The sequence below is a fragment of the Sceloporus undulatus genome, chromosome 1 (genome assembly GCF_019175285.1).
Source record: "Sceloporus undulatus isolate JIND9_A2432 ecotype Alabama chromosome 1, SceUnd_v1.1, whole genome shotgun sequence".
Classification (NCBI taxonomy): domain Eukaryota; kingdom Metazoa; phylum Chordata; class Lepidosauria; order Squamata; family Phrynosomatidae; genus Sceloporus; species Sceloporus undulatus.
The window spans coordinates 24,362,131-24,387,434 of NC_056522.1; the positions used below are offsets into that span (position 1 = coordinate 24,362,131).

A 25,304-nucleotide genomic window follows, 5' to 3' on the forward strand; every position below is an offset into this window, starting at 1 on the left:
CTGGTGGGTTGCGTAGGCTCCAAACGCTACAAGCCTTACTCAATGGCTAGAAATATATGCCATTTCCAGAAAATTTAAGTGTTAGAAAAATGCAAAAAGAGGGTAATTAAACAAAAACTAGTATGGTACAGAATCACAACTGCCTATCTCCCAGAATGAAGAATGGAAATATGGATCAGTCTTTCACCTTTGGGCCTAAATGACCATGCTATATTAATGTGGTCAAAGCAGATAGAGCCTGGCAAATAAAACAGTATGGGAACATCACTAGTTCCATGAAAAATTATACTTCAATCACATATTTCATTATCAGTACAGGCTACAGGAAGATAAATGAATTGTTTCTCTCTATCCTTCTATTTCTGACTCAGAAAGCCTCATTTTATATTTATAGGTATAGACTGACTTACTCAGTGTCAATGACACTGAAGGAAAAGCAGGATATAAATGTATAAAGAACATTGTTGTCTTTCTCAGAAAGGAGTTCAGTATTTATTTAGACATTTTTTTAATACTTACAGCCACTTTGCCCCATATTCCTAGAATCAAGATTATTATCATCCCATGGAATTCCATTTGATGTAGATCTGCAGTGGGACTAAGCATGAATGATGACAAATTTGCATTAAATTTCACCTTAGCTTAGAAGTCATTGATCTCAGTTCCATGACTATGTCTCATTCCTCTCTCATCAGAATCCAACAGACTGTGCCCTTTTCATTTCTCCAACATGAATGGTGTTTCGTACCAAAATTATTCCACATCCTTTGGGATTATACTGTTCTAGTTATTTGTATTCCCTTTTCAGCTCTTCTAGATGCTTATCAAGTAGCAAATTTCTGCTGGGTCAGTTTGTATCTATGCAGTTCTGAGTCAGAAACAGAAGGCTGCAGCCTTGTTGTAGCTTGTACAAAATCATCCATGGTCAATGTGAGCTCTGAGTTCTCTATATCCAGTCCTGGGAAAAGAAAGAGTGAAACTATTTCAGATGGAACCTACCTGCCAGACAGTTCACATGTACTTAGAGAAAAATGTAAAGCTCTACCAATAGCAAGTACATTTCTATACCGCTTATAAGTGAATGAAGTACTACCTAAGTCAGTGATGGTGAACCTTTTAGAAGCTGAGTGCCCAAACTGCAACCCAAAACCCACTTTTTAATTGCAAAGTGCCATGTCCCTCTGTCTTTCTAGTAACAAACTCTGGCAAACGCTGTGCTGGGGCGACGGCACATGTGCCCACAGAGAGGACTCTGAGTGGTACCTCTAGCACGCGTGCCATAGGTTCGCCATCATTGCCCTAAGTGATTAACAATGTGTAAGCTAATTGTCCATAACTAGCTGGGTACTAATTTTAGTGACCTTCGGAAGGATGCAAGGCCAAGTAGGCCTTGGAGCCCTGCCTAGGATCAAACTCACGACCTTGTGGCTGCAGTGCAGGCATTTAACCACTGCACCACCAGTTTCCTACTGTGCCACAGCACCCTTATCCCCAGGAAAACAAAGGCTATTTGACAACCATGGAGGGATGTCAAAGTGAATTTTACAAGATTCAAATGTTTCCCCTCAATTTTGTTTTTACTTCTCATTTTTTGTGGATACCCACTATCCTCCACTCAACTGTTTACTTTATTAGACCCGACCAAGGAACACAAGTGAAAAGAGAAATAAGTGTATTCTTTCTGCAGGTATGAAACTATGCCATAGCCAGGAAGGGAAAAGAATTATCCTCAAAAACAGAGCCAAAGAAAAATCAAATCTGAACAAACCATCCCGCCTTTTATTCAATGATTCCTCCAAATTATACATTTCCCTAACTCCTTTACATTAGTTTCTCTGAAGCACTTGTTTGGAGACCTGATGCTGATTTTCTACTCCACCTTTTAGCACTGACTTTCATGATTCCAAAGAAGTTAAACTAGGTTGATGTAAGGTAATAAGAATTTTACCAAGCAACTTATGAAACATGAGTTTTTCTTATTTAAAATATAGCCTATTATTTCATTCTCTTCTCTGGGAATGGGCATAAGAGGACATAGGCTATTATTTCTGTGAAAGCAATCCATCAGCCTGCTCTTTCCAGATCATTTCCACTATCTTGGCTTTGCAACAGATATTTCAAGAGCTAATTCAGTTTTCCATTCTAATTTTCTAATATTATGGCTGACAACAACCAAATTAGACTGGTTTCTTACCTTCCTCTATCCACTCCACTTTCCTCTTGATAGCAGACATCATAGCATCTGAGCATAATGCATACAAGTCTGCACCAGTTAGCTGTACAGGACATTTGTCAAGAACATCAAGGAGATTCACTGAAGGATCCAACTTAAATCTACAAGGAAAGGATATATTCAAGGGTTAGTACCACAGAGAAAAATATCACTAGACTAAAATCTGAAAGCAGAAAGAATCCTTAAGCTACTCTTTCCTGGGATGATTTACCAGCAAGTCAGTGTAAGATAAAGAGAATAAACAACTCCACTTTTCTTTATGAAATAGAATAAAATCCTTTTATTGATTTTTAAGGCTAGAAACTTCACAGCACAAGGGACACCTCTTAGCAAGGGGCATCACTGTGCTAAACTATCAAAACATCACAAAGGGACATTGGTTCTTACCTGTGATATATCCATTTCCAGTAGATAAGGGGCCCACTCACTCACTCCAGATAGGCAGGAAAGAGACAGACCCTATGTGGGTGGAGCTAACTCCAGGCAGCCAGTCTTTTTCTGCCTATCGCTCCAATGGTGTTTGCTGTTGCTCTGCATCATCCTTGCTACAGCCGCTCCAGTCCTTGACTTAAGCTTTCTTTTCCTTATTTCCCTTTTTCATTAATTTTTTTCTCAAAGCTCTGCATTTTAAATTCTAATACCCCACCTCCACCTTTTCTCCCTGCCTTGGGAGCATGAAGGAAGATTTAATATGGCAAGGGCTCCTAGGATGGAGGAAAAGGTTCTCAGGCATCGCTGACAACTCTCCATGGTGGGAGCACAGGAGACATCTGCAGCAGCATGGGAGCCATGCGACCAGTTGGTGAGGGGAATGCCCTTCTTGTCTCTATTTCTCCGCATCATCTCCATCTGGCCAGAAGATAAGGAGTCAACAATCTACACTGCAACTTTGGTTAGGTAGAATTATTCAAAGCACTGTTCAGCTAGTTAGATGTAACAGCAAACTGTGGTTTGATTAAAACTAGAAGAAATGGTGAGAAGGGAATACACAAGCACAGTGCTAGTTCACAGTAATGTAATTCATGAGTTGGAAAATTATCTAAGTGCATTTAGCAAATTACAGTGTCCACCCAGACTTCACTAGGGCAGTGAACAGCTCATTTAGAAGTACTATTAGTGGTATGAAATCCTCTATTAAAAAGCAAAAGAGCCTTCCTTATGACTGTTTTTATGCTATGGAAAGAAAAAAGATAGGAACTCACTTTCTGGTGATGGCACTTAGTACTTGCAACTGAGAGTCTCGGTCTTCATTTACACCTACATAGACCAACTTATCAAATCTGGCCAGGAAAAGAAATAAGCAGTATACATACAAAATGCAGTCATTCAGAATACATATTAACAACTCTACTAGCCAAAAATTCTTATATCCATAATAAGACCTGGACATTTTTCTACCAACTAGTCTTTTTTTTTAAATGGGGTATGGCTTTTAATTTACTAGAACAAATTGTTGTTTTGCCTGTAGTTAACAGATCCTCAATCAATACCTACTCTTTGGCAAACAGTCACATTTCAAGTAGGATCTTCCCTTTCAGAACCTCTGGGTTCTACACAGCAAGAAAGGTCTTAAGAGATTTCCTAAAAATCTGGGCAATCTGTGGTGCTGATGTAAGCAACCTTGAGTGGTAAAGCATACACACAGGTAGTGTGGGATAGGGATCTTATATAAATCACAGAATGGGAAAAGATCACAAGGGCCATCCAGTCCAACCCCCTGCCATACGGGAATACACAAAGCACTTTCAACAGATGGCTATCCAGCCTCTGTTTAAAAACCACCAAAGAATGAGACTCCACCATTTTCTGAGGGAGTGTGTTTCACCACTGAACAGCTCTTACTGTCAGGAAATTCTTCCTAATGTTTAATCTCTAATCTCTTCCTAATCTCTTTTCCTGTAGTTTGAATCTACTACACAGTGTCCTATTCTCCGGAGTTGCAGCAAACAAGCTTGCTCCAGCCCCAATATGACATCCTTTCAAATATTTGAATAGGGCTATCATGTCGCCCCTTAACTTTCTCTTCTCCAGGTTAAACATACCCAGTTCCCTAAGTCTCTCCTCATAAGGCATGATTTCCAGACCCTTCACCATTTGCCTGCCTCTGGACATGCTCCAACTTCTCAACATCCTTTTTGAATTGTAGTGCCCAGAACTGGACTCTGTATTCCAGGTGAGGCCTCACCAAAGCAGAATACAATGGTACTATTACTTCCCTTGATCTAGTCACTATGTGTCTATTGATGCAACCTAGAATCACTTTTTTTAGCTGCCGCTAAATAATGTAATGTAAAATAAGCACAAGTAAAGTAAGCACAAGTCAGATGCTGTCAGCCTCAAGGGAAGCCAATGGAAAACTCTTCTGAACAAATCATGCCAAGAAAACACCACAATAGGTTTAGGGTTGCCATAAATCGGGGGGAAAACTTGAAGGCACACAACAAACAGTACTTGCGATTTTTTTACAACAGGGTTTATGGATGATCAGCTTTTCTCAACACATCTCATTTTTATCTTAAAAACTTGTAAAGGAGCTCAGGGTCTAACTCTGACTCTTTAAAGAAAAGGAAGTACAGAGCAACAAAGAGAAGGAAAAACAAATCAGCTCAATTTCTCACATGAAAGCATCTGAATTCACCTTGGACCAATGATCTGTTTTGCTAAAAGGCTACAAACGGGAAAAGAGGGAGACAGGAATCCTATCCTAGAACACTGTCATATCAGATATACAAGACACACATTATAATTTCAGACAAACAAGAATACATAAAAGCCCATCCCGAGTAAATGTCTCTCAACAGCAGCAAATCTGTGGAAGGCAGGTGTCATGGTAGAAGCAAACCCAGAAAAGGGAGAATCTTACCTGCCTGGTCGGAGCAATGCTGAATCAAGAAGATCAGGTCTGTTTGTAGCACCAATAACAAATACATCTTGTGAAGAATGAAGTCCATCAAGCTCTGCTAGCAGCTGAGACACTACTCTGTTGGGGAAACACAGTGCTGCCATAAACGTTAGTTCAATTTGTGATCTGTCTTGTTAATTTAAAGGGCATATACATAAATAATTGGTTTAAGTATGCAAGAGCAGTGCCCAGATCTCATGAGCTTGAAAATATCACTGTAGTAGCTGCTGTACACCAGTGACAAAAACAGTGTCTTGAAGACAAGTATTCATACAAAGTAAGGCAAAGGATATGCAAAAGCACAGTGAAGTAAAGTGACTCATGTTCACAGCGCAGATTATGCATCCAAGGCGGAACAATTTCTCTCATCTAGGATCATATGGCATGGAAGACAAAATATTACATCTTTCAGAAGCAATACCACATATAGTTTTTCTTACACAATTTACACTATTTATAATAGGCACACAGCTATCCTAAAGATCTTCTGTGCATGAGAAGTTCCTCATCTGGCCATGTGCATTTTATCCCTCAAGCAGTAAAAGTCATATTCTGTGTAAATTTACAGTGCTTTATAAATAAAGCTTGATGATCATGATGATGAAACACAGCATTCTGTTAGTACTGGTTAGTACTCAGAAACTTTGGAGCAATAGTACTGTAGTTATGTTTATGAATGCAATACCAAAACAGTTGTTACAGTGGTTTTTCAACAGCTAAGCTTCAAGATACAGTATTAATACTGTGTATAAAATATTGAACATGAGCAAACCTACAAAGGTATTAGAAACATTAATTAGTTCAAAATACAGAAGCCCAACTATCAACTGGGATCTTGGAAATGACCAAATTGATTTGTCAAGCATTTGCTATTATATCTTTGTTACTTTAGTACCCTAAATTGTTTTAATATTGTGGGAAGCTTCTTTGTGGTCCCCAGAGCAGAACAATGAACTTTTTCACAGAAAACTGGACCTACAAAAGATAAGTTTGAAGGACAGAAATTCTTTTTTTCCATGAGAGATGCAGGCACCCCTGTGCTTCTGGTGTTTACAGCAGGCAGTGATGGTTCTAATTTTTACGGAATGCTTGCCTATAATACTATGCCAAACACATGTAAAGGAAAGTCTGAAAGCATGTCAAGCAGGAGATAAGTAAAAATAAAGAAAAGGTAAAACTCAGTACTGAGTAAGCCACTAGAGAAAGGTTAAACTTCAGCACTTCCTAACAGCAGCCAATATAAAAAACTTACCTGTCCATTACACCCCCTGAATCTCCACTCCGCCCACGACTGGGTGCCAAGGAATCAAGCTCATCAAAAAATATTATGCATGGAGCAGCTGCCCTTGCTCTGGCAAACACTAAGAAGAGAAACAGTATACATCTTGCAACATGCTAAAGCCAGCAGCATGGATAGCAACTACTGCAAATGAAAAACCATCCTATGGTGGTATCCAGACCGGCGCAAAGCACCAGCCTGGATATGTACTAGGGTTGCCTCGGGGCATCCTTTCCAGACACCCCACAACCCTAGTACGCTGTAATGGCGGCGCCCTTTCTACATGGGCGCTGCCATTATGATGTCATGACCGCACCACAGCCAAACGGCGCAGCGCAGACGTGACATCCTGGCACCGCTAGAGGGCCCTTGTGGTGCCCTTTCAGCGGCGTCAGAACGAGCTCCGCCTTTAAACAGCTGCACCAGCTGTGATACAAAGAGAAAGAGGCAGAGTGGCCCCTTTCTCCCTTTCCCCGTTGCTGTCGGGGTGTCCTTGGGGCATGAAGCCCCAAGGATACCCCTTTCCAGGCTGCAGGGAAGCGGCATTTTGCCGCTTCCCCGAGGCCAGGAAAAGCGGTGGGTTGGGGCCTCTGGGGCTGCCGCTGTGGCAGCTGAGGCCCCGATCCGTTGGGGAAAGGGGCAGGTGCAGGCTGCCCCAAAGGGGCAGTCTGTATTCCGCCCAAACTCCCCTGCCTAGGAAGGTAGCATCCTAAGATACATGCTGTCAACAACTGTAAAACACATGGAAATATATGATTATACAGGAAGAATGCGAGAAATGGAGTAACACAGAATCAGAATTGGAAGAGACCACAAGGGCCATCCAGTCCAACTCTGGCCTTGCAGGATTAGACAATCAAAGCATTCCCAATAGATGGCCATCTAGCTTGCTTAAAAACCTCCAAAGGAGACTCCATCACACTCTGTAGTCCACTGTCTAACAGCTCTTACTGTCAGGAAGTTCTTCCTAATGTTGAGGTGGAATTTTTTTCTGTAGCTTGAATCCATTGCTCTATGTCCTAGTCTTCAAAGCAGCAGAAAACAAGCTTGCTCCATCCTCAATGAAATGTTTTCACATATTTAAACTTGGCTATCATATCACCTCTTAACCTTCTCTTCTCCAGGGTAAACATACTCAGCTCCCTAAGCCACTCCTCATAGGGCTTGGTTCTCACATCTTTCTGCCTAAACATGGTGGCTACTCATCTGAATTCCTATTTGATGATTTCCCCACTTTTCCCATTTCTTGTATATATTCCTTTTAAATTTTACCTCAACTGAAAGTTCTTTTGACAGCCATCTGGTTTCTTTAGACACCTCCCATTTTCCCTCCTCATTGGAACTACAGTGGTACCCCGGGATACGAATGCGCCGCCTTACGAAATTTCCGGGTTACGAAAAAAATCAATAGGAAAAAACTGTTCCGGGTTACGAAGGTTTTTTCGGGTTACGAAAAATTTTTTGGTGCTTTTCGGCGCTATTTCGCACGAAATCGCGGCTTTTCCCCATTAGCGCCTATGGCTTTTTCGGCTTACGAAGCATTTCGGGTTACGAACGCGGCGGCGGAACGAATTATTTTCGTAACCCGGGGTACCACTGTATATGAAATTGTGCCTTCAATATCTCACTTTCAAGAAACTCCCATCCATCATTAACTCCCTTCCCTTTTAGTATTCCTGTCCATGGGATCACATCCAGTATCACCTATGCCTTATTTGGCACACAGTTCTCTGCTCTTGCAGAGTTTTTCCATCTCTGCAATCACTATTAGGATAACTTGTGCAAGAGAACTGGTTTGCAAACTGAACATTACTTTCTATGATAAAATAAAACGTGTACTGATCAATCTCAACTGCTGTCCTCAAATTAATTTCTGTTTGTTGGAGTACAGCACATGAAAGAAAAGATTTTTCTTTGTAAATTTGGGCATGTGTGTACATATACAAATGTGTATGCATGTGTGAACACAAGACACATTGTTTCATGGTTAAGTGACCTGCAGCAGCTGTAAGAGTGAAGCTTTTCTAAGTAAAAAGTCCAACTGCCTTGGTCCAGGCCTCAGAGAGAAAGATCTGCATTAGATTATTTTGTACTCCTGACAGAGTTTTTGAAATTCCAATGAATTTTGTTTCCCCTTCCCCACTGCCACTCCTTTCTCCTTTTGTGTCTTATTGTTTTAGAATGTAAGCCTGAAGACAGGGAAATGTCTAACAATTTGTAAGCTGCTCTGAGAGTCTTTTGACTGAAGATTGGGGTATAAATACTCTAAATAAATAAATAATAAAAAATTAGGACTCCGTACTAACCTTCACGGACATTCTCTTCACTTTGTCCAACATACATATTAATGAGCTCAGGACCTTTCACACTGAAAACGAAAAAACAAAGTTATACCAAGATATCAGTCCTCAGGCTTGCCTTATCTCTCTATACTATAATGCCCACCTGAGGAAAGTCATGGTGCACTCTGTAGCTACAGCTTTAGCTAACAATGTCTTTCCTGTTCCAGGTGGACCATAGAGCAGAAGGCCAGAGCGGCGAAGACCTAAAGACAGTAGCTCTGGATGTTCCAGGGGAAGCTGAATGGTGTCCAGGATCTCCTTCTTCACATCCTGGAGTCCACCAATATCTTGCCAGAAAACAGTAGGTATCTGAAACAAAAAGACAGCCTTATGATCTACAAATTCCACATCCTCATTCAATAACCCAAAATATCCGATTAGAATTTCTTATGGTGTTATCAAATACAGAGAAACACAGATTCATGTCACTGTATCTCTCTATTAAGCACAACACAGATATGACTCATGGACTATTAGGCATATTAGGTTTATAGCATATTGAGCAAGGCAGAATTATGATATCATATCAATCAGGATTAGAATCACATCAAGTGTTACACTTTGGCTCATTCATTGCTTAATACCATTCCTGAGCCACCATTCTCTACCTCTTCAAGATGCTACTGGTTTTCAAACACAATCATTTACATCACACCTTAATCTCCCACCTTTATGTGTACTTTTGCCATCTGTTATCCATTCACCACCTTAAGATCAAAACATGAAACCCCACTGCACATCTCAGTCCCACTACCTGCACAAGTATGATTGGTGAGGATACAAAACAGAGGCCCTCTCCAGACAGGCCCTTTGCGGCGCATCCATGACGTGCTAGGGTTGTCTTGGGGCGGCGCGTGCACACGCTCCGCAACCCTAGCACATTGTGCATGCGCCACTGTTATGCAGCACCTTACACATGGCACGTGTAACCATTACATCGCAGCTGCACAGCTCCCATACGGAGCTGCGCAGCTGCGACGTATATGCTCCGTCTTTGGCGCTTTGTGGCGCAGCAAAAAGGAGCCGCTTTTTGAGCTATTTTTCTGCTGCGTGGCTGCGATGCGCAATTTGTATGCTGCAGCACAGCTGTGCAGCAGAGAGAGGCGCCGAGGAGGTGCCTCTTCTGGGCGGTCTGTACCCCGCCAAAGCCTTCTCCATGGCTGCTCCCAGACTGTGGAATTCCCTTCCACAGAAGGTCCTGTGGACCCCCTCCCTACTCTCTTTCCACCAACAAGTGAAGACCTTTTTATACAGGCATGCCTCTGAGATTAAAACTGTGTAGCAGTTGTGTCACGATTGGGTTAATCCTGTCATAATTCTGTCCTGATTGATATAATACCATGATTCTGTCCTGCCTAATATGCTGTATGCTTAACAGGCCCTGGGTCATACCTGTACTGTGCTTAATATAGAAATATAGTGATATGAACCTTTGTAGGCATTATAAGTAGGGGATGTGAAGTGTGCTGTAGTATCTTTCATAACTAATTATGTTTTGAAAGTGTTAAATGTTTTTAGCCACTTTTTAATAATGCTGTTATTTCTTTTTTAACTTGGATTCCACCTGGGAGAAATTCTTTTAATACATCAATATCTACAAGATCAACTGCTTTTCCAGTTGTGACATTACTTCTATGGAACTTCCTATCAAATGCATTCTGCCTGGCTGCCTGGTTGCTCATGAAGACTGAGAAGGAGATGTTTTTAAAAATTTGCTGGAGATTACAAATTATCACTGAATGGTTTTATCCTAAACTCTGATGAGTATCGCCCCACTTTCGCCATTTTAATCTTATTTGTTTTTAAAATTCATGATTGGATATTGTTTTTATTTTAGGCTGAAGTATATGGCTTTGAACAGGACTAAATGGAAATGAGACCCTAACATTTAAAAAATAAAATAAAAATAAATTAGTGAAAGAAGCATCTTTTTTCCCTTATCCAGGCTTCCACCTCATTTACTTTAATTTCATCAGCAAAATAGGTTGAGATGATAACTCACTGCACTTAATCATTATAGCAAACTCTGCCAAGTCCTTTATTTGATCACTCCTTACTTTTGGGGCTCCTATTGCCTGTGAATGAGCATCATGCAGTTTATCCAGTGCAACAGTGAAATCTTCTGCCAACAGAGGGAAGCCAGCAGCACAAAAATCATGCTCTTCTTCATCACTTGGTGCTCCCAGAAAGCTAGTAAAGAAGAAATAAAAAGGTGTTTTCTATACTGTACATTTTTTAATTATAAAAACCTGATTGGCTCTGAGTTCTCACAATTGAGATCTGAACTAGAAATGCTATGCTCCAAGGAAAGTGTCCTTTATTGGGTATTGGCAGGTTGTATGTGTGAGGAGGGGATATGCCATGGCCCACAAGGGTGTTTAACAACCTTGGCAACCAGGTTGCTTTGTTCTATTACTAACACAAAGGGAACTACAGGAGAGGCTTGAAAAGAAAGCTATCTCTAACAAACTTGGGGAGAAAACAAACAAGGTCCAAAAGTAACTAAATAACTAATTATACAATTAACTAAAATTATACAAACCAAAAAGTAATTATCAAGAAGGTAACTAACAATTATATAATAATGTACGGAAAGTAACTTACCATGTTCTGAAAAATAAACTTGACTGATAAATAGTACTTACAATACCAGTATTTGACTGAATTGCTAAGGTGCTAAATAGATGTCCATTAAAAGAACTGTCTCTATACCGAAACTGGAAGCACCCTAGCAATTCAATCAAGGATTAGTATTGCAGGGAGGTCCAGTGTGATGTAGTGGTTTAAGCATTGTACTATGATGCCAGCCACAGAGGCTGGCAAAACGACAGGAAGAAACTCTTCTAGAACATGGCCACATAGCTTGAAAAACCCACAAAAAACTATTGGGCTATGACTCTACAGACGATGGCTTAGTCATAGAACCCCACTGGGCGACCTTGGGCAAATCACACTCTTTCAGCGTCAGAGAATGGTAAAGGCAAACCTCTTCTGAAGAAACCCTGCCAAGAAAACTCTATGATATATTTGTCTTATATGAGCCCTCCCCGACCACCATCTTGAGGGGAGAGAAGCAGGCAAGATACAACAGGCCTCCGCCTGCCAAGTTGAAGAGCCCTCCCCCGACCACCATCTTGAGGGGAGAGAAGCAGAGTTTTTTTTGTTTTGGTTTGGTTACTTGCTTTGTTGTATATGCATATGTATGCTGTAAACCGCTTTGATCATAGGAAAAGCGGTATACAAATCAAACATATTATTATTATTATTATTATTATTATTGTAAGTTGGAAATGACTTCAAGACACACAAGAACAACAACAGGTACTGTAAGTACTACGTGTCAGTAAGTTTATTTTGCAAAACATTGTCAGTTACTTTCTATAAATTATTACATAATTGTTAGTTATTGACTTGATAATTATTGTTTGGTTTGTGTAATTTTAGTTCATTATAATTAGTAGTTACACTCTGTACATTCTTCAGTTACTTTTGTACCTTGCATGATTTTGCCTGAATTTGTTAGGTATTGCTTTGTTCTGTTGCAATACAGCAATGAAATCATCAAATACAGGTGATGGCACCAACCCAGATGTACTGGAATCTGCATTTGACTGGAGTGTTCTTTATCTGCCCTATATTGCACACAATGGGAGATCATAGAATCGCAGAGTTGGAAGAGACCACAAGGGCCATCTAGTCCAACCCCGTCATGCAGGAAATCACAATCAAAGCATCCCCGACAGAGGGCCATCCAGCCTCTGTTTGAAGACCTCTAAGGAAGGAGACTCCACTACACTTCGAGGGAGTTTGTTCCACTGTCGAACAGCCCTTACTGTCAGGAAGTTCCTCCTAATGTTGAGGTGGAATCTCTTTTCCTGCAGCTTGCATGATGACTATGATGACTAAGGTTTTCAAAGTGAACACAACATGGCTTTGTTTGCCCACACTAACATTACTTGTAGCCAAACATGGTTGGTTCTCTCATCATCACATACCTTGAATTCTGAATCCTTGTGTAGGCTGCATGACTGCTGTGGGAAAGTAAAGCACAGAAATCTCCTAAAACAAAGCCCTGGGGAAAGATGGGATAAAATATTAGTGCAGCAATTTGCACAGCAAACAGAGAAGGGCATTCTGAAAGAAGGTCACTTAAGGAAATGTTGGTTTAATTTTCCATACAAAGAAAGAGATCTTTATCAAAGCTAGTAACCCCTCCCTCATTTCTTCCACCACCGAAGTAATGGACAAACTACTACTGATATGAATTCATAAGGGCTTCCAAAACTTCTAGAATAGGTAGTCAAGATGCCTTTGTTTGTGCTACATTGTCTAAAATTCAAAAACAAATCTAGGTAAACTCTTAACAGCAAAAGAATGCAAAGAACCAAGTGAACCTGACCACTTTCCCAGCTTACTGTACAGAATACTTTTCTCAGGGATTCTAATACAGTACACAAGTAGTCCGTTCGTGAAGAAAGTTCCTGGTGCTGAAAGGTGAGTTTTCAGCACATGCAGGGAACATGTCCAAGACGGAGCTTCTTGTCTTTCCTCCTAAGTCCACCCTTCAACACTCCTTTTCTGTCTCTGTGGACAACATTTCTATTCAACTAATCCAGCAAGCCCGCAGTCTTGGTTTTATCTTTGACTCTTCTCTGTTGTGTATCCCTCAGATCCAGACCACAGCCAAGGCTTGTAGATTCTTTTTATACAATATTGCTAAAATCCGACCTTATCTCTCTGCCTCTACTGGCAAGATCCTGGTCCATGCCCTAGTGGTCTCACGACCTGATTACTGTAACGTCCTCCTGGCTGGGCTTCCTCTTTCTCATCTCCGTCCTTTAATCTCTGTCCAGCATTCAGCTGCACGCATTATCACATCTGCCCACCGCTCTGACCACATCTTTCCTGTGTTGGCATCCCTTCACTGGCTCCCCCTCCCTTTCCACATTCAGTACAAGCTCCTGCTGTCGACGCTTAAAGCCCTCCATGGGCTGGCCCCTTCTTACTTATCAGACCTTCTTTCTCCTCACCTTCCCACTCGGGCCCTCTGTTCTGGTAGTCAAGGTCTACTGTCCCAGCCCAGGATTTCCTCTGCCCCATCTCGGATTTGCCCCTTTTCACTCGCTGCCCCCCCCCCCTGGGACCCCCCCCCCCCCCCCCGAACAAGAGCCATCACTTCTTTAACCAGCTTCAAAATGGAGTTGAAGACCATCCTGTTCAGAGAAGCCTTCCCAGGCATTGCATAACTATCACTTGCTATTTGATGTTCTTTTGTTGCCTGTTTTATTGAATCATTTCCTGTATTGCTATGTATTTTATATGTATTATCCTACTAGAGAGGCAGGCTAACTCCAACAGGCCTCCCTGGAAGAAGTTTACCCATCCATTATAAGCCAAACCCTCCCTCCAGTCCATCTGCCTTGGTCCAGGCCTCGGAGGTAGAGAAGAACCTCTGGCCCTCATCCCCTTGCCTTCCACCACTCCCTTCTCCTTTTGTGTTGTGTCTTTTTAGATTGTAAGCCTGAGGGCAGGGAACCGCCTAATTAAAAGATTGTATGTACAGCGCTGTGTAAATTTACAGTGCTTTATAAATAAAGGCTTATTATTATTATTATTATTATTATTATTATTATTATTATTATTATTTCTTATCTATCTCTTCTGCCTTCCTGTGGAACCCTTCTCTACATCACTTTTTACAACTCAGGATCCAGCTTTGCTTCTCTTGTAACAACGCTGTCCTACTGACTGATTTCTCAAAGACATTGTATGAGGACATTGTACTCACTGCAGTTTGCCGGGCTAGCTTGGTCAGGCTCACTTCTTTGCCCAGTGAGAAGTTTTCGGTTAGCATGCTTAGAATGGCTTTCCTTTGCTCTTCAGACGGTGCTTGAATTTTTACTTCATGAAGGAATGCTGTCTGCAAGTCTGTAGGGACATCCCCAAGTTTGGTTGTTGTGCCAACAATCAAGAGAGGGTAACTGCTGAGAAACACAAATACATAAGCAACACTTCACTACAGAGACTAGAGGAAAACTCCCTGTTCTCCTATTGCAGTCCATACCAACTATTTAAGTGAATACGTAGCTCCATAATCAACAGTATATCTGTCTTTTAAAAAAATCCCTTCTTCTGGTATTTTTATGGCTTCAGTATTCTAACTAAAATGTGAGCTATAAATCATAAATAAGCATGCTAAAATTGTTGTAGGTTCTTGAAGGAGTGCGGCACCCCTGTACGTTTTCCCTTTCAGTGAGTAGGAAAGCAGATGGAAGAGAGAGAAATAGGCTGCTGCATCTATTATGTCGTTAAAATCAAAACAATCTTCGCCACTCATGAAGTAGTGGTCAGTAATATTTTTAAAAGTTTAATGATTTAAGGGGAGGAGGTGGGGAACAGAAAAAGAAATGGCAGTACTTATGTCTAAACATAAACCACCATCAGCTAATAAATATTCAAAATCATATAATCATTTAAAAAATCAAAACAGTCAAAACCATGGACTTTTTGAGCAACAGGAACTCTAACATTGTAATAATCTGTGGCTATGTTTATTTGTAATTTCAGTAGGATTATTTGGATCTGTAATGGTAGAATAATTTTTTTCTACTTTTTTGTTTTCATTACAGTCATACAATCATACAGTTGGAAGAGGTCTCAAGGGCCATCCAGTCTCTGTTTAAAAACCTTGAAAGAAGGAAACTCCACTACTCTACTACTATTTTTGTATTTTGTGATTTTAGACTGTATGTCGTTGCCAGGCTGTATGTTGTTTTGAGAACTCTGTAAAGTGCCATGCAAAATGTACAGCACTATATAAATTAACCCAAACAGCAATAACAACAACACTCTCTGAGGGAGTGTATCCCACTGTTGACCAGCTCTTCCCATCCTAATGTTGAGATGAAATGTATTTTTCTGTAGCTCTGTGAGACATTCTCAGTCAGAGAGTCCTGATGCCACAACAAACTACAATTCCCATAATGCCATATTATTATTTATATCCTGCCTTCCTCCCAGTACAGGGGCTCAAAGTGGATAGCAAATCTAAAACAGTCCAAGTTAAAGTAGTATAAAACATTAAAAATACGAAGTTTAAAAAACAATTAAACAATTCAAACAATTAGTACTGAGCCATGGCAGTTAGAGTGATATTAACCTGGATTATTTCTGCAGTGTGGATGCAATCTCAGTTGTTTGTCTTTTTCTTTCAATTCTCCCTTTTTTCTCTTTCTTTCTTTCTTCTTTTTGATTCCTCCCCCAGTTTCTTTATCTTTTATTGTATATTAGTTTGAGTGTAAATTAGATTGTTTTAAAAATTAATAAAAATTAATCTAAAAATAAATTAATAAAAGCAGTCAAAAGCAACTCTATTTACAAAATTCTACTATGCTGTGAAAATGGGCTTGCTATAGTAACACAGAATCATAGAGTTGGAAGAGACTACAAGGGCCATCCAGTTCAACTCCTGCCTTGCAGTATTAGACAATCAAAGCATTCCCAATAGATGGCCATCTAGCTTGTTTAAAAACCTCCAAAGGAGACTCTATCACACTCTGAGGGAGTGACGGGCATATTTTAGAGATGCACATTAGAAGAGTGGTTCATACCTAGTCTTCATTTCCCTGTCTTGGAGAAGCTGCTTCAATGCAAGGATAACTCTGGAGTCCTCCCCAACTCCATCACGATCCTTTCCTAACAGCTCTACATCTTTCATCAGCAGAACACAAGGATTATACAGCTCAGCCTGTGAGAAGGCAGCACACAGTTTTGCTTCCGTAGATGCACTGGTGTCACCACACAAAGCAACACAATCCACCTACACACAGAGAGAAAACAAAGATGAAATGGAGTAAGAAAAAGGCCACACTGGCTGAAATACAGGCCATATCTTTTTGACACAACTGTTATAAACAGAAATCTAAATGCAATTGCTAGTCTCAACCAAAGTAGACCCACTGAATCACTGGATTTACTTATGTCCTGACTGTACTCAGTACACTAGCAATTTATTCAATAGGGCCATCCTAATTAGGTTGTCTACATCTGGAACTCTCCATTTTCCTCCTCCTTTTCATAAAAAGTAAACAGTAACATGAATAAAAGTAACACCTTCCATTTATATAATAATCTCATATTTCAAGAAGGCAGAAGACAAATTCAGTAATCCTCAACTAGGGGAGGGATAGAGAAAGAGAAGAGGGATATTCAATGCTACACTCTTCATTCCACACATTAAGAGTATGAAGATGAAGTTACAAGTCTCCAACTACCTTGAACAAATGGAGATTAAGGCGGCTACAGGCAGCTCTGACAGCTGTCAGCTTCCCTACACCACTGGGTCCTGAAAGAAGAATGCTTCCAGCTCCATTTAACAGAGTTCCCCTGTAACAGAGAAATCAGCAACTTGATCACTTCATTTTGCACAAAAAGAAAAGAGAACAAGAGCCACTTGAATGAACAACCCTGAAAAAAACTACCATCCCATATAGTCAAAGTAAAACCCAGAAACCCCAAATTCTCAAAAATCTATCAACAAAAGGCAGCAGTTACATATTTCTAAACTCCCATAGCTATCTATAGTAGTGTGTTATACTGCAAAACTCAAGTCAAGCGGTCTGACTAACCTGCTGTGTAAGTAAGGGCCAAGAATATCACAGAGTTGTTTCACTGGAGTACAGAGCCCAGCAGGTGACAAACTGCTCCAGTAACCTTGGGCATCTTGAGATGGGAAAGATGGAACAGCACTATTTGTTGAACCAACCTTCAAGACAAAGAAGTTGAATAGCAGTTCAACAGAAAAAGGCCTTTAAAGTCACTCAGACAATACCATTTACAACAGAGATAGCTATTTGGTGATTTATATGTTGCCTGGGAGGCTGGTTAAATTTTCACATTAGGAAAGAAGACATTTTTGCTAGTTTAAATAATAATGAAAATAGAAGTTGAGAGAGAAAGAAAGTGGCCCTACTTTTTAACATTCTCTCTTAAATTTGTTTGTGATTATCTAGGCATCCTGTGTGACAACCAGCATGGTGTGGTGGTTTGAGTGCTGGACTATGACTCTGGAGATCAGTGTTCGAATCATTTATCTGACAAAGGCAAAATTCCTTCAGGGTACTCTGCCAGGCCCCACAGATCTGTGGTGGGCAGGATTGAAAACAGCAGTAATCAGGGTCTGAGGTAGAAGTGAGTGGACTATTCAACCACTCACTTCTAGCTCAGACCCTGATTACTGCTGTTTAATTAAAGAAAAATCACTGTGCAAATTTTTAAAGACTAATTTTGTCTTATATGAAGAAGAAAGAAAGATTATGGCTGGAGAATTTGAGGCTTGACGCAATTTTGATTAATTTTTTAGGTCACAAGTAAAACAAAAATACTGTAAGTTAACATTACTGCAAAGCTTAATATACTGTGTGTTAATATTCTCAGGCTTGGGACATGGGAAGTCTGTGTCAATTGCTATCGTTTTGTGTAGAGGGAGGGAGTTGGGGATATGAAAGGGCTGGGGGGAGTAATCTAGTTTAGTTTACGGTTATTATTTTATAGTTTGGTTTAGGGCTCTTATTTTGGATGTTATGTGTGTAACTGAGTGTTTTTGTTTAATATGTTCTAAAGGTTAATACAGTGGTACCCCGGGTTACGAATTTAATTCGTTCCGCTGCCGCGTTCGTAACCCGAAATCCTTCGTAAGCCGAAAAAGCCATAGGCGCTAATAGCGAAAGCCGCGATTTCGTGCGAAAAAGCGCCGAAAAGCACCAAAAATTTTTTCGTAACCCGAAATAACCTTCGTAACCCGGAACAGTTTTTTTCTATGGATTTTTTTCGTAACCCGGAAATTTCGTAAGGCGGCGCATTTGTATCCCGGGGTACCACTGTATAAATTGGGTGGGGGCAGAAGAAGTGAGTGGATTGCTGTTTTTCAGGATGGCAAAGAAGAAGGATGTCCAGACCAACAGCCGTAAAACTTTTTTTTTAATTAAATCAAATATCATAACCCCCAGACATTACTAGTGCATAGTAGAGCCAAAATGACAAAGGTACAATGTCATATTGACTTCACAGATCCTTCATGACTTACCAGAAATAAAGATGTATGCTTGGTGTCAACCAAGTATCCTACACTTTGGTGCTTTTCCTCCACTGGTATTATCTTTTTAACCTTAAAGTAGAGATCTGACCACCTAAAGAAAGAGCAAACAAACAGTCTACAGTACATTTCTAGCATCAAAAACACTGAATTCAGACTAACCAGCAGTAAACAACAGGAATATTTAAACAGCTAAGATTATACTTTGGGGGAGCAGCAGTTTAGATAGTTCCACAGTTCTTTTTAATTGCTACTGGCCTTGATTTTTGAGGGTGAAATATAGCCCTCCTTAAACTAAAATAAAAGGCTTCAGTTAGCAAGGACTATAAGAATAGAAGATGCAAACCAGGATTAACAAGATTTTCAAGGATTGTTCTCCCCAGTTTCTTCAAAAACAGTCCAAGCTAGTTCACTTAATATTACAGCAAGCAGTTTGATGACTGCAAATTGACAATTCATTGAAGCCTTTACCAGATGATGGACAACATACCTAAAAAACTTTTCTGTATTTCCTTCTAAAAATTCAGGATGTCCAGCTGTTGGAACACACAAAATATCTTCTTCTTGTACTAGCCTGTAATGAAACAGCCACAGTGAAGAATTATAATCACATCATTTAACCAAGGAAAAGAAAAATGTTTTTTCCCCTCGGGCAGATATGACAAGATGCAAAGCAATAAGACCTCTGAAATTTCTATGTTGTATAGAAGAGGCTGAAGAACCTGTATGGCTCAAAACCAAATGATTTGGCGTGAAACAGTATCATCAGAAGAAAAACAAGTTCTGCATAAAAAAGTGAAATATGTTTTTTTAAATCCTATATTTAGATGAGGTTGTAACATAAAAAAACACACATAAAAGGTGTAGGGAAGAGGAAACACTTGGGAGGGTAATTAATTAATTAATTTCCCTGACTTTCTCTTGGGATTGGCCCCAGGGAGGGTGGGATTCCTAGGGTCCCATCCCAAGGCTTTTGCATAACATTGGTTTATATAACATTTATATTTATAAATGCAGACTTCCAAAAATAGTTCTCAACTATGTTTTGCAACCAGCATACAGTAACTGGCCACTAAAAAAGAGGGGAGTCTTCAGAGATTACTAGAAAACCCCAAGGAACGTATGTTGTACATAGAACAAACTTAACAGCACTGTGCTGCTACAGAAAAGCCTGTACAAATTCTCTCAGCCAATGCAACTGCATTAATTGACTGTCTGAAGACATAATTCGAAACATCCTCAGAATCAATATTAACTTACTTAGAAAAAAAGTCTATGCAGTGTGCATAGGGCCATGCTCTGCTTATAGTGTGCTTGTATAGTAAATAAAAAGCACAACAGTAAGATTATCCCTTCAGCTCATTAAGTTGGGTGAAGATGTTAAGTTGTGATCTTAACTGAAAGGCTAACCTGGGAGTTTGAAAGTGTCGGTACAGAATTTGGTCATAGACTCCTCTGGTGCTGTAGGCTGGCGAGGACACGATTTCTATGTGTAGCTCCTTGGCAAAGGGTGGCACAGATAGCAAGGATCGGCTTCCTTTTACCTCTTGTGCACCAGCAGCTTCACCATATCTCTATAAAGGACAAACAGCCCTATTCTGATTCAATTCCACTACGCAGTTTGAACAGCTAGGAGATTAAAGCAATCATTTCATGTAAATATAGCAACCTGCTGTGTTCCAACCTATCCTATGAGAGTCTGGATCCGCCCTCAGTATGCGTATTCCCAAAGACATTTAAATTCCATTTTACAATTAACTTCACAGTCGTTTTTTGTTTTTGTTTTTTATATACCGCTATTCCAAAGATCATAGCGGTGAACAGCAAGTAAGCTAATTAGCAGATACTCAGTTTTACTGCAGCTGCAACAGTCTGTACTTTTTTGTGTATCATTTTCCTCTTTCCGCTCACAATTTAATTTTATGTACTAGCCAACTTAAAAGCAACACTTAGTGCATAACTGACAGTACAAATTTCCCATTCCTGCTGCAGTTCGCATGCACATCCAACCCAATCTGTCCCAGAGGAGACAGGTGTGCATACGCTGTGCATATGAAGTCTCAGTATATAAATGGGTGTCAATTCACATGGCATGTATAACCCTACCACTCCATGATTCATCACAGTAAGCTTTTCATTCAATCAATACCCAACTATAAGAACAGAACTGGGGAATTAGTAACTACATTCCAATCTTACACAGAAAAAAGAAAAATTGATACGCATGACACTATGAGGAATACACACCACTTCCTATGCAAAATAAGATGAATGTTAACTGAACTGAGAGAAGACTCCACAGTCCATTTCATGCAACTTTAACTAGGGATGGAAAGAGATTTGTTGCGTTCACAAAGGTATGAAGATATCCATTTTACACTTCCTTCAGGAGAAAGTCCAGCTTGTCTGAGAAATGTGTGTATTTCCAAGGCCTGCTGTGTGTTTCAGAAAGAAGAATACCAGTATGTACAAAACTATGCATATATTTGAAAAGTGTGAACAAACATGCTTTGGTCAACTGGAAAAAATGCACAAAAATGTGTCCATTAGGAAAAATGCATCTCAAAATGTATACATTTTTGCACAAATTTTTCTCACGTTCAGGCTGTAAGTGCAAAATTTACTCAGAGGGGGCTTCCCATTGCCTTTCTCTGAGGCTAAACAGCATGACTTGCCCATGGTCCTACAGTGGGTTTTCCAGATAAGTGGGGATGTGAACCCTGGCTCCTAGAATCCTAGTCCAACATTCAAACCATTATGCCAATGGTGTTTTTGTGTGTCTTCAAGTTGTTTCCAAATTATGGTGACCCTAAAGAGAACCTTTCTTCTGAGGCTTAGAGTTTGTAACTCAGCTAAGGTCAACCAGTGGGTTTTCATGGATGAGTAGGGAACTGGGTTAGTCATTTACAGTATTTATATTTATATTAGTGGTTTAAGGTATTGGTTTGTAAGGTAGTGTGGTGCAATGGTTTTAGAGTTGGAACAAGGACTAGGTTAGATTCCCAGCCTGGCCATGGAAACCCACCGAGGGCAAGTCACACTCTCTCAGCCTCAGAGGATGGCAATGGCAAACCTCCTCTGAAGAAACTTGCCAAGAAAACGCTGTAACCAGTTTGCTGCATGGCCAAGAGGAGGAGGAGGAGGAGGGCCCTGCCTGCGCAAAAGACCTCCTCCCCAATATACCATCTTTACTAAGGACTGAAACAATATGCAGGCATCTGGCTAACATCTCCAATTGTTGCTCTTTTCTTTCTCCTGTCTGGTTTGTAGCCTCTTGCCTGATGACAAAGAAGCCCATGGAGCTTCCAAAGCTTGCAACAAGCATATTCTGCACTTTGGTTGGAAAATAAATACTGTACAGGTATTGCTGATGGATTTTTGTTTGGTTCCAAGGGTAATTGAGGTGGAAAGCACACTGCAGAAACAATCCATCTTGAGACTGCTTTAGCTGCCCTGGACCAATGCTAGGGGCAGCGCTGCCCACAAGCCTCGAAGATCATTCCCCAAACGTTTGGCCCAAAACCCACCAAATCCCCCTGTATCTCACCAAATATTCAGTCAAAATCCCCGAAAAGTCCCTGTAATGTTAATATGGCAATAAAACGTAGCCCTAATTGAATAAAAATAATTGGAACTTATTTCAACTCCCAAAATTACCATTAAAACCAACCAAAGAATCTTTCAGTCCTTCTAATACTTTTAAGGTGTCTATTTTGACATGAAGGGGCTCCATCTCAGGCTGGAGCTGAAATGTGCAAAAGTCACCAAATCTTCACCAAAATCACACCAAAGGCCCCGAAAAGCACCCATTTTGGTGTGAAAGTCACCAGATGGGCAGGAACTACAATTCCCAGGGTTCCCTAGCAGTCAGCCAGAGCAGTGCTCGGACTGGATTATTTCTGCAGTGTGTTTGTGGGCCTTAATTTGTAACCCCTCTTGAATCTGAGGATGAATTTATCCCCCTCCTTCCTTCCTTCGCGCCTGCTTTCCTTTGCTCTCTCCTCTGCCCGACTTGCCTCCCTCCTTCCCTATCCTCTGGCGGCGCCAATAGCAGCAGCCGGAGGGCTCCCACCTGGAGCTGGAGGAGGCTGCCTTCCAAAGGGTCGCAGGAGAGGTTGAAGGCCAAGGCGGCGGGGAGGAGGGCCGTGTGGCCCGGGCAGGCGCCGCTTTCCCCTCGCTCTCCCCATGGCGAGCCCCGGAGGAGGAGGAGGGTCCTGACGGGGGCCAGGTGGGGCTCCCCTTCTTGGCCCTTCAGGGAAACCCACTCTCGATCGAAGAGCCCCAGGCGGCGCAAGGAGCCGGGGGTCACCCAAAGGGCCTCTGCGGCGTCTTCGCCCCGGAAGGAAGGAGGAGGAGGGCGGCCCCGCTTCCCGACCAGGAGCCTCTCCCCGCGAGGGACCCAGCTGCAGACCAACGGAGCAGGAGGAGAAGGCGGAGGCCTGCTTGGCGCCTCCCAGCCTCTCAGCTCCGTTAGGGCCACGCGGGTCCCGGCGCCCAGGAGGCCCTGCAGAGTAGGCCTGGCTTCCAGCACTCGCAGCCCCGAGCTCGGAAGGGCCTCTCCCCGCCGGACTAAGACGCCTGGCCCCGGCGGGAGGAGCCTCGGAGGCCGGGCGGCGGAGGCGCCCCCTAACAAGACCCAGCCCAGCAGCGGAGGCCTCCGCACGGGCCACACCCTCACGGCCTTCCCCGGAGCCAGGCCCAGGTGCCTCAGGAAGGGCCGCCCCAGCCACAGCTCCAGTCCCCAGGTGGATTCCTCCTCCAGCACCGCCGCGCACAGCAGCACCGGCTGGGCCTCCGGAAGCGGCGCCCGGATCGCCAGGACCAGGCTGCCCCCCGGAGAGGAGGAGGCGGCCCACTCTCCGCCCGAGGGAGCCACCAGCAGCCCCGCCGACGGAGGGAGCAGCGCCGCCGCCGCCGCCGCCGCCGCCGCCTCACGAGGGGGGCCTGGCTCGCCCAGGCAACGCAGCACCGCCACCGCCGCCATTAAGGAAGCCTGCCTGAGGCAAAATGGAGGCCCCTTCGGCCCTTAAAGACAGTAGACACCGCCTCACTAAGCTCTTAGTTATAGCGCACCTCTTATACTTTAATGGCTCTAGCTGCCCCCGTTGCATGCTGGGGTTTGCGGTTCAGGGAGAGGCGTTTGGGAATCCTGAGACAGAGAGGGCATAGGCCTCGCTGGACTACAAGGCCCACAATGCAACGGGACAATGCTAGAGACATGAAAGTGGAGGAGACATACAGACGGTGGAAATTCAAGCACTACAGTTATAGCGCTGCTCTTCCACTTTGAACTGCTTTGGCCGCCTCCTGTTGCATTCTGGGGTTTGAGGTTCAGGGAGGCGTTTGGGAATTCTAAGACAGAGAACTCCTAGGCCTCACTGAACTACGAAGCCCACAATGCAACTGGAAGCATCATCTGAAGGTGGCAAAACGTCAGGAATAAACTCTTCTAGAACATGGCTACATAGCCCCAAAACCCCACAAAAAACAACTGGAGGCAGCTAGAGACATGAAAGTGGAAGGGACATACAGACAGTGGAGATTCATGCACTATATTCATATAGCGCTGCTCTTCCACTTCCACAGCTCTGTCTGCCTCCTGTTGCATTCTGGGACTTGTAGTCCAGTGGGGGCTATGAGCTTCTAGCTGAGGATCCAAAACATCTGGAGGACCAAAGAGTGGGAATCACAGCAACTACACTCTTATAGTGGTGCTCTTCCACTTTAATGGTTCTAGCTGCCTTCTGTTGCATTCTGGGGTTTGCAGTTCAGGGAAAGGCATTTGGAATGCTAAGCCAGAGAGCTCTTAAGCCTTGGTGGACTACAAGTCCCAGAGTGCAACAGCACCAAAGGAGCGCCTTAAAGCCACAGTGCCGCAGCTATCACACCTTTTCCAGGGCGCAAAAAGGAAACACTTTTTGTGGCTCCCTTTTGCACTCTGGGAAGGCCAGATCAGGGCCGTGGCATATGGTTGCTGCAGCCCCAATCCAGTGCAGCTGGAGGCAGCTACAGGCCTCCTTTTAGGGGCGGTCTGCACAGCCTGTCTGTCTCGACTCCCAATAAGTCTCTGGAGCAGGAGAAAACAAGTTCCTTCCTCAAGCATACAGTTATTTTTCCCCCTGCGCCATACATCATTTCACTGTTTACATGTAACTTTCCCAAAACCCAGGCAAATTCAAGAATGGTATTACTACTACCAATTCGTAAAATACTACGTACATTTGAACACAATCTGTGGGTTGCAGCCAGTGTCATTTAAACTCAGTTAAGGTATTCCTTGGATAACTGGAAAATATGCACTGTTTCTGTCATGTATTCTCCTCTGTTCCATCTTTTGTTGCTCAGCACAATATGCTTTATAGATTATAGCAAAACCTTTGCATAGATCACAAAATGCTATGGAATGCTCTTAGAGAAACTGAGGTGCCACTACAGTAGATAATCCTGATGAGAAA

General features: G+C 42.1%; 1 protein-coding gene across 3 annotated transcripts; it reads right to left on the minus strand.

Annotated features, from left to right (window-relative positions):
* Nucleotides 1–464: 464 nt before the first annotated feature.
* On the minus strand, nucleotides 465–24,105 carry PEX6 (peroxisomal biogenesis factor 6). 3 transcript variants are annotated; one of them, XM_042446050.1, is made up of 17 exons: nucleotides 22,922–24,102; nucleotides 20,260–20,423; nucleotides 19,340–19,423; nucleotides 18,841–18,943; nucleotides 17,384–17,520; nucleotides 17,030–17,141; nucleotides 16,367–16,575; nucleotides 14,545–14,740; nucleotides 12,752–12,828; nucleotides 10,814–10,946; nucleotides 8,860–9,065; nucleotides 8,721–8,782; nucleotides 6,388–6,496; nucleotides 5,097–5,213; nucleotides 3,436–3,513; nucleotides 2,195–2,334; nucleotides 465–958 (listed from the first exon to the last, which is right to left on the minus strand). In XM_042446050.1, exons 1-17 carry the CDS (start codon nucleotides 23,831–23,833, stop codon nucleotides 825–827), a joined length of 2,973 nt encoding a protein of 990 aa, XP_042301984.1. In that variant the 5' UTR covers nucleotides 23,834–24,102; the 3' UTR covers nucleotides 465–824. The 3 variants fall into 3 exon arrangements, with proteins under 3 accessions (XP_042301984.1, XP_042301985.1, XP_042301986.1); XM_042446051.1 differs by having other exon boundaries at nucleotides 14,545–14,737; nucleotides 22,922–24,101; XM_042446052.1 differs by lacking the exon at nucleotides 3,436–3,513 and having other exon boundaries at nucleotides 22,922–24,105.
* Nucleotides 24,106–25,304: the final 1,199 nt, after the last annotated feature.

Bases quoted from the DNA above. Each gene is read 5' to 3' on its own strand.
- PEX6 (XM_042446050.1), bottom strand. From the start codon at position 23,833: ATGGCGGCGGTGGCGGTGCTGCGTTGCCTGGGCGAGCCAGGCCCCCCT. The intron at 18,944-19,339 runs GTATGTTGTCCA...CTCTTTCTTTAG, and splicing joins AATACAGAAAAGTTTTTTAG to GTGGTCAGATCTCTACTTTA. The intron at 14,741-16,366 runs GTATGAACCACT...TGTGTTTCTCAG, and splicing joins GACAGGGAAATGAAGACTAG to CAGTTACCCTCTCTTGATTG.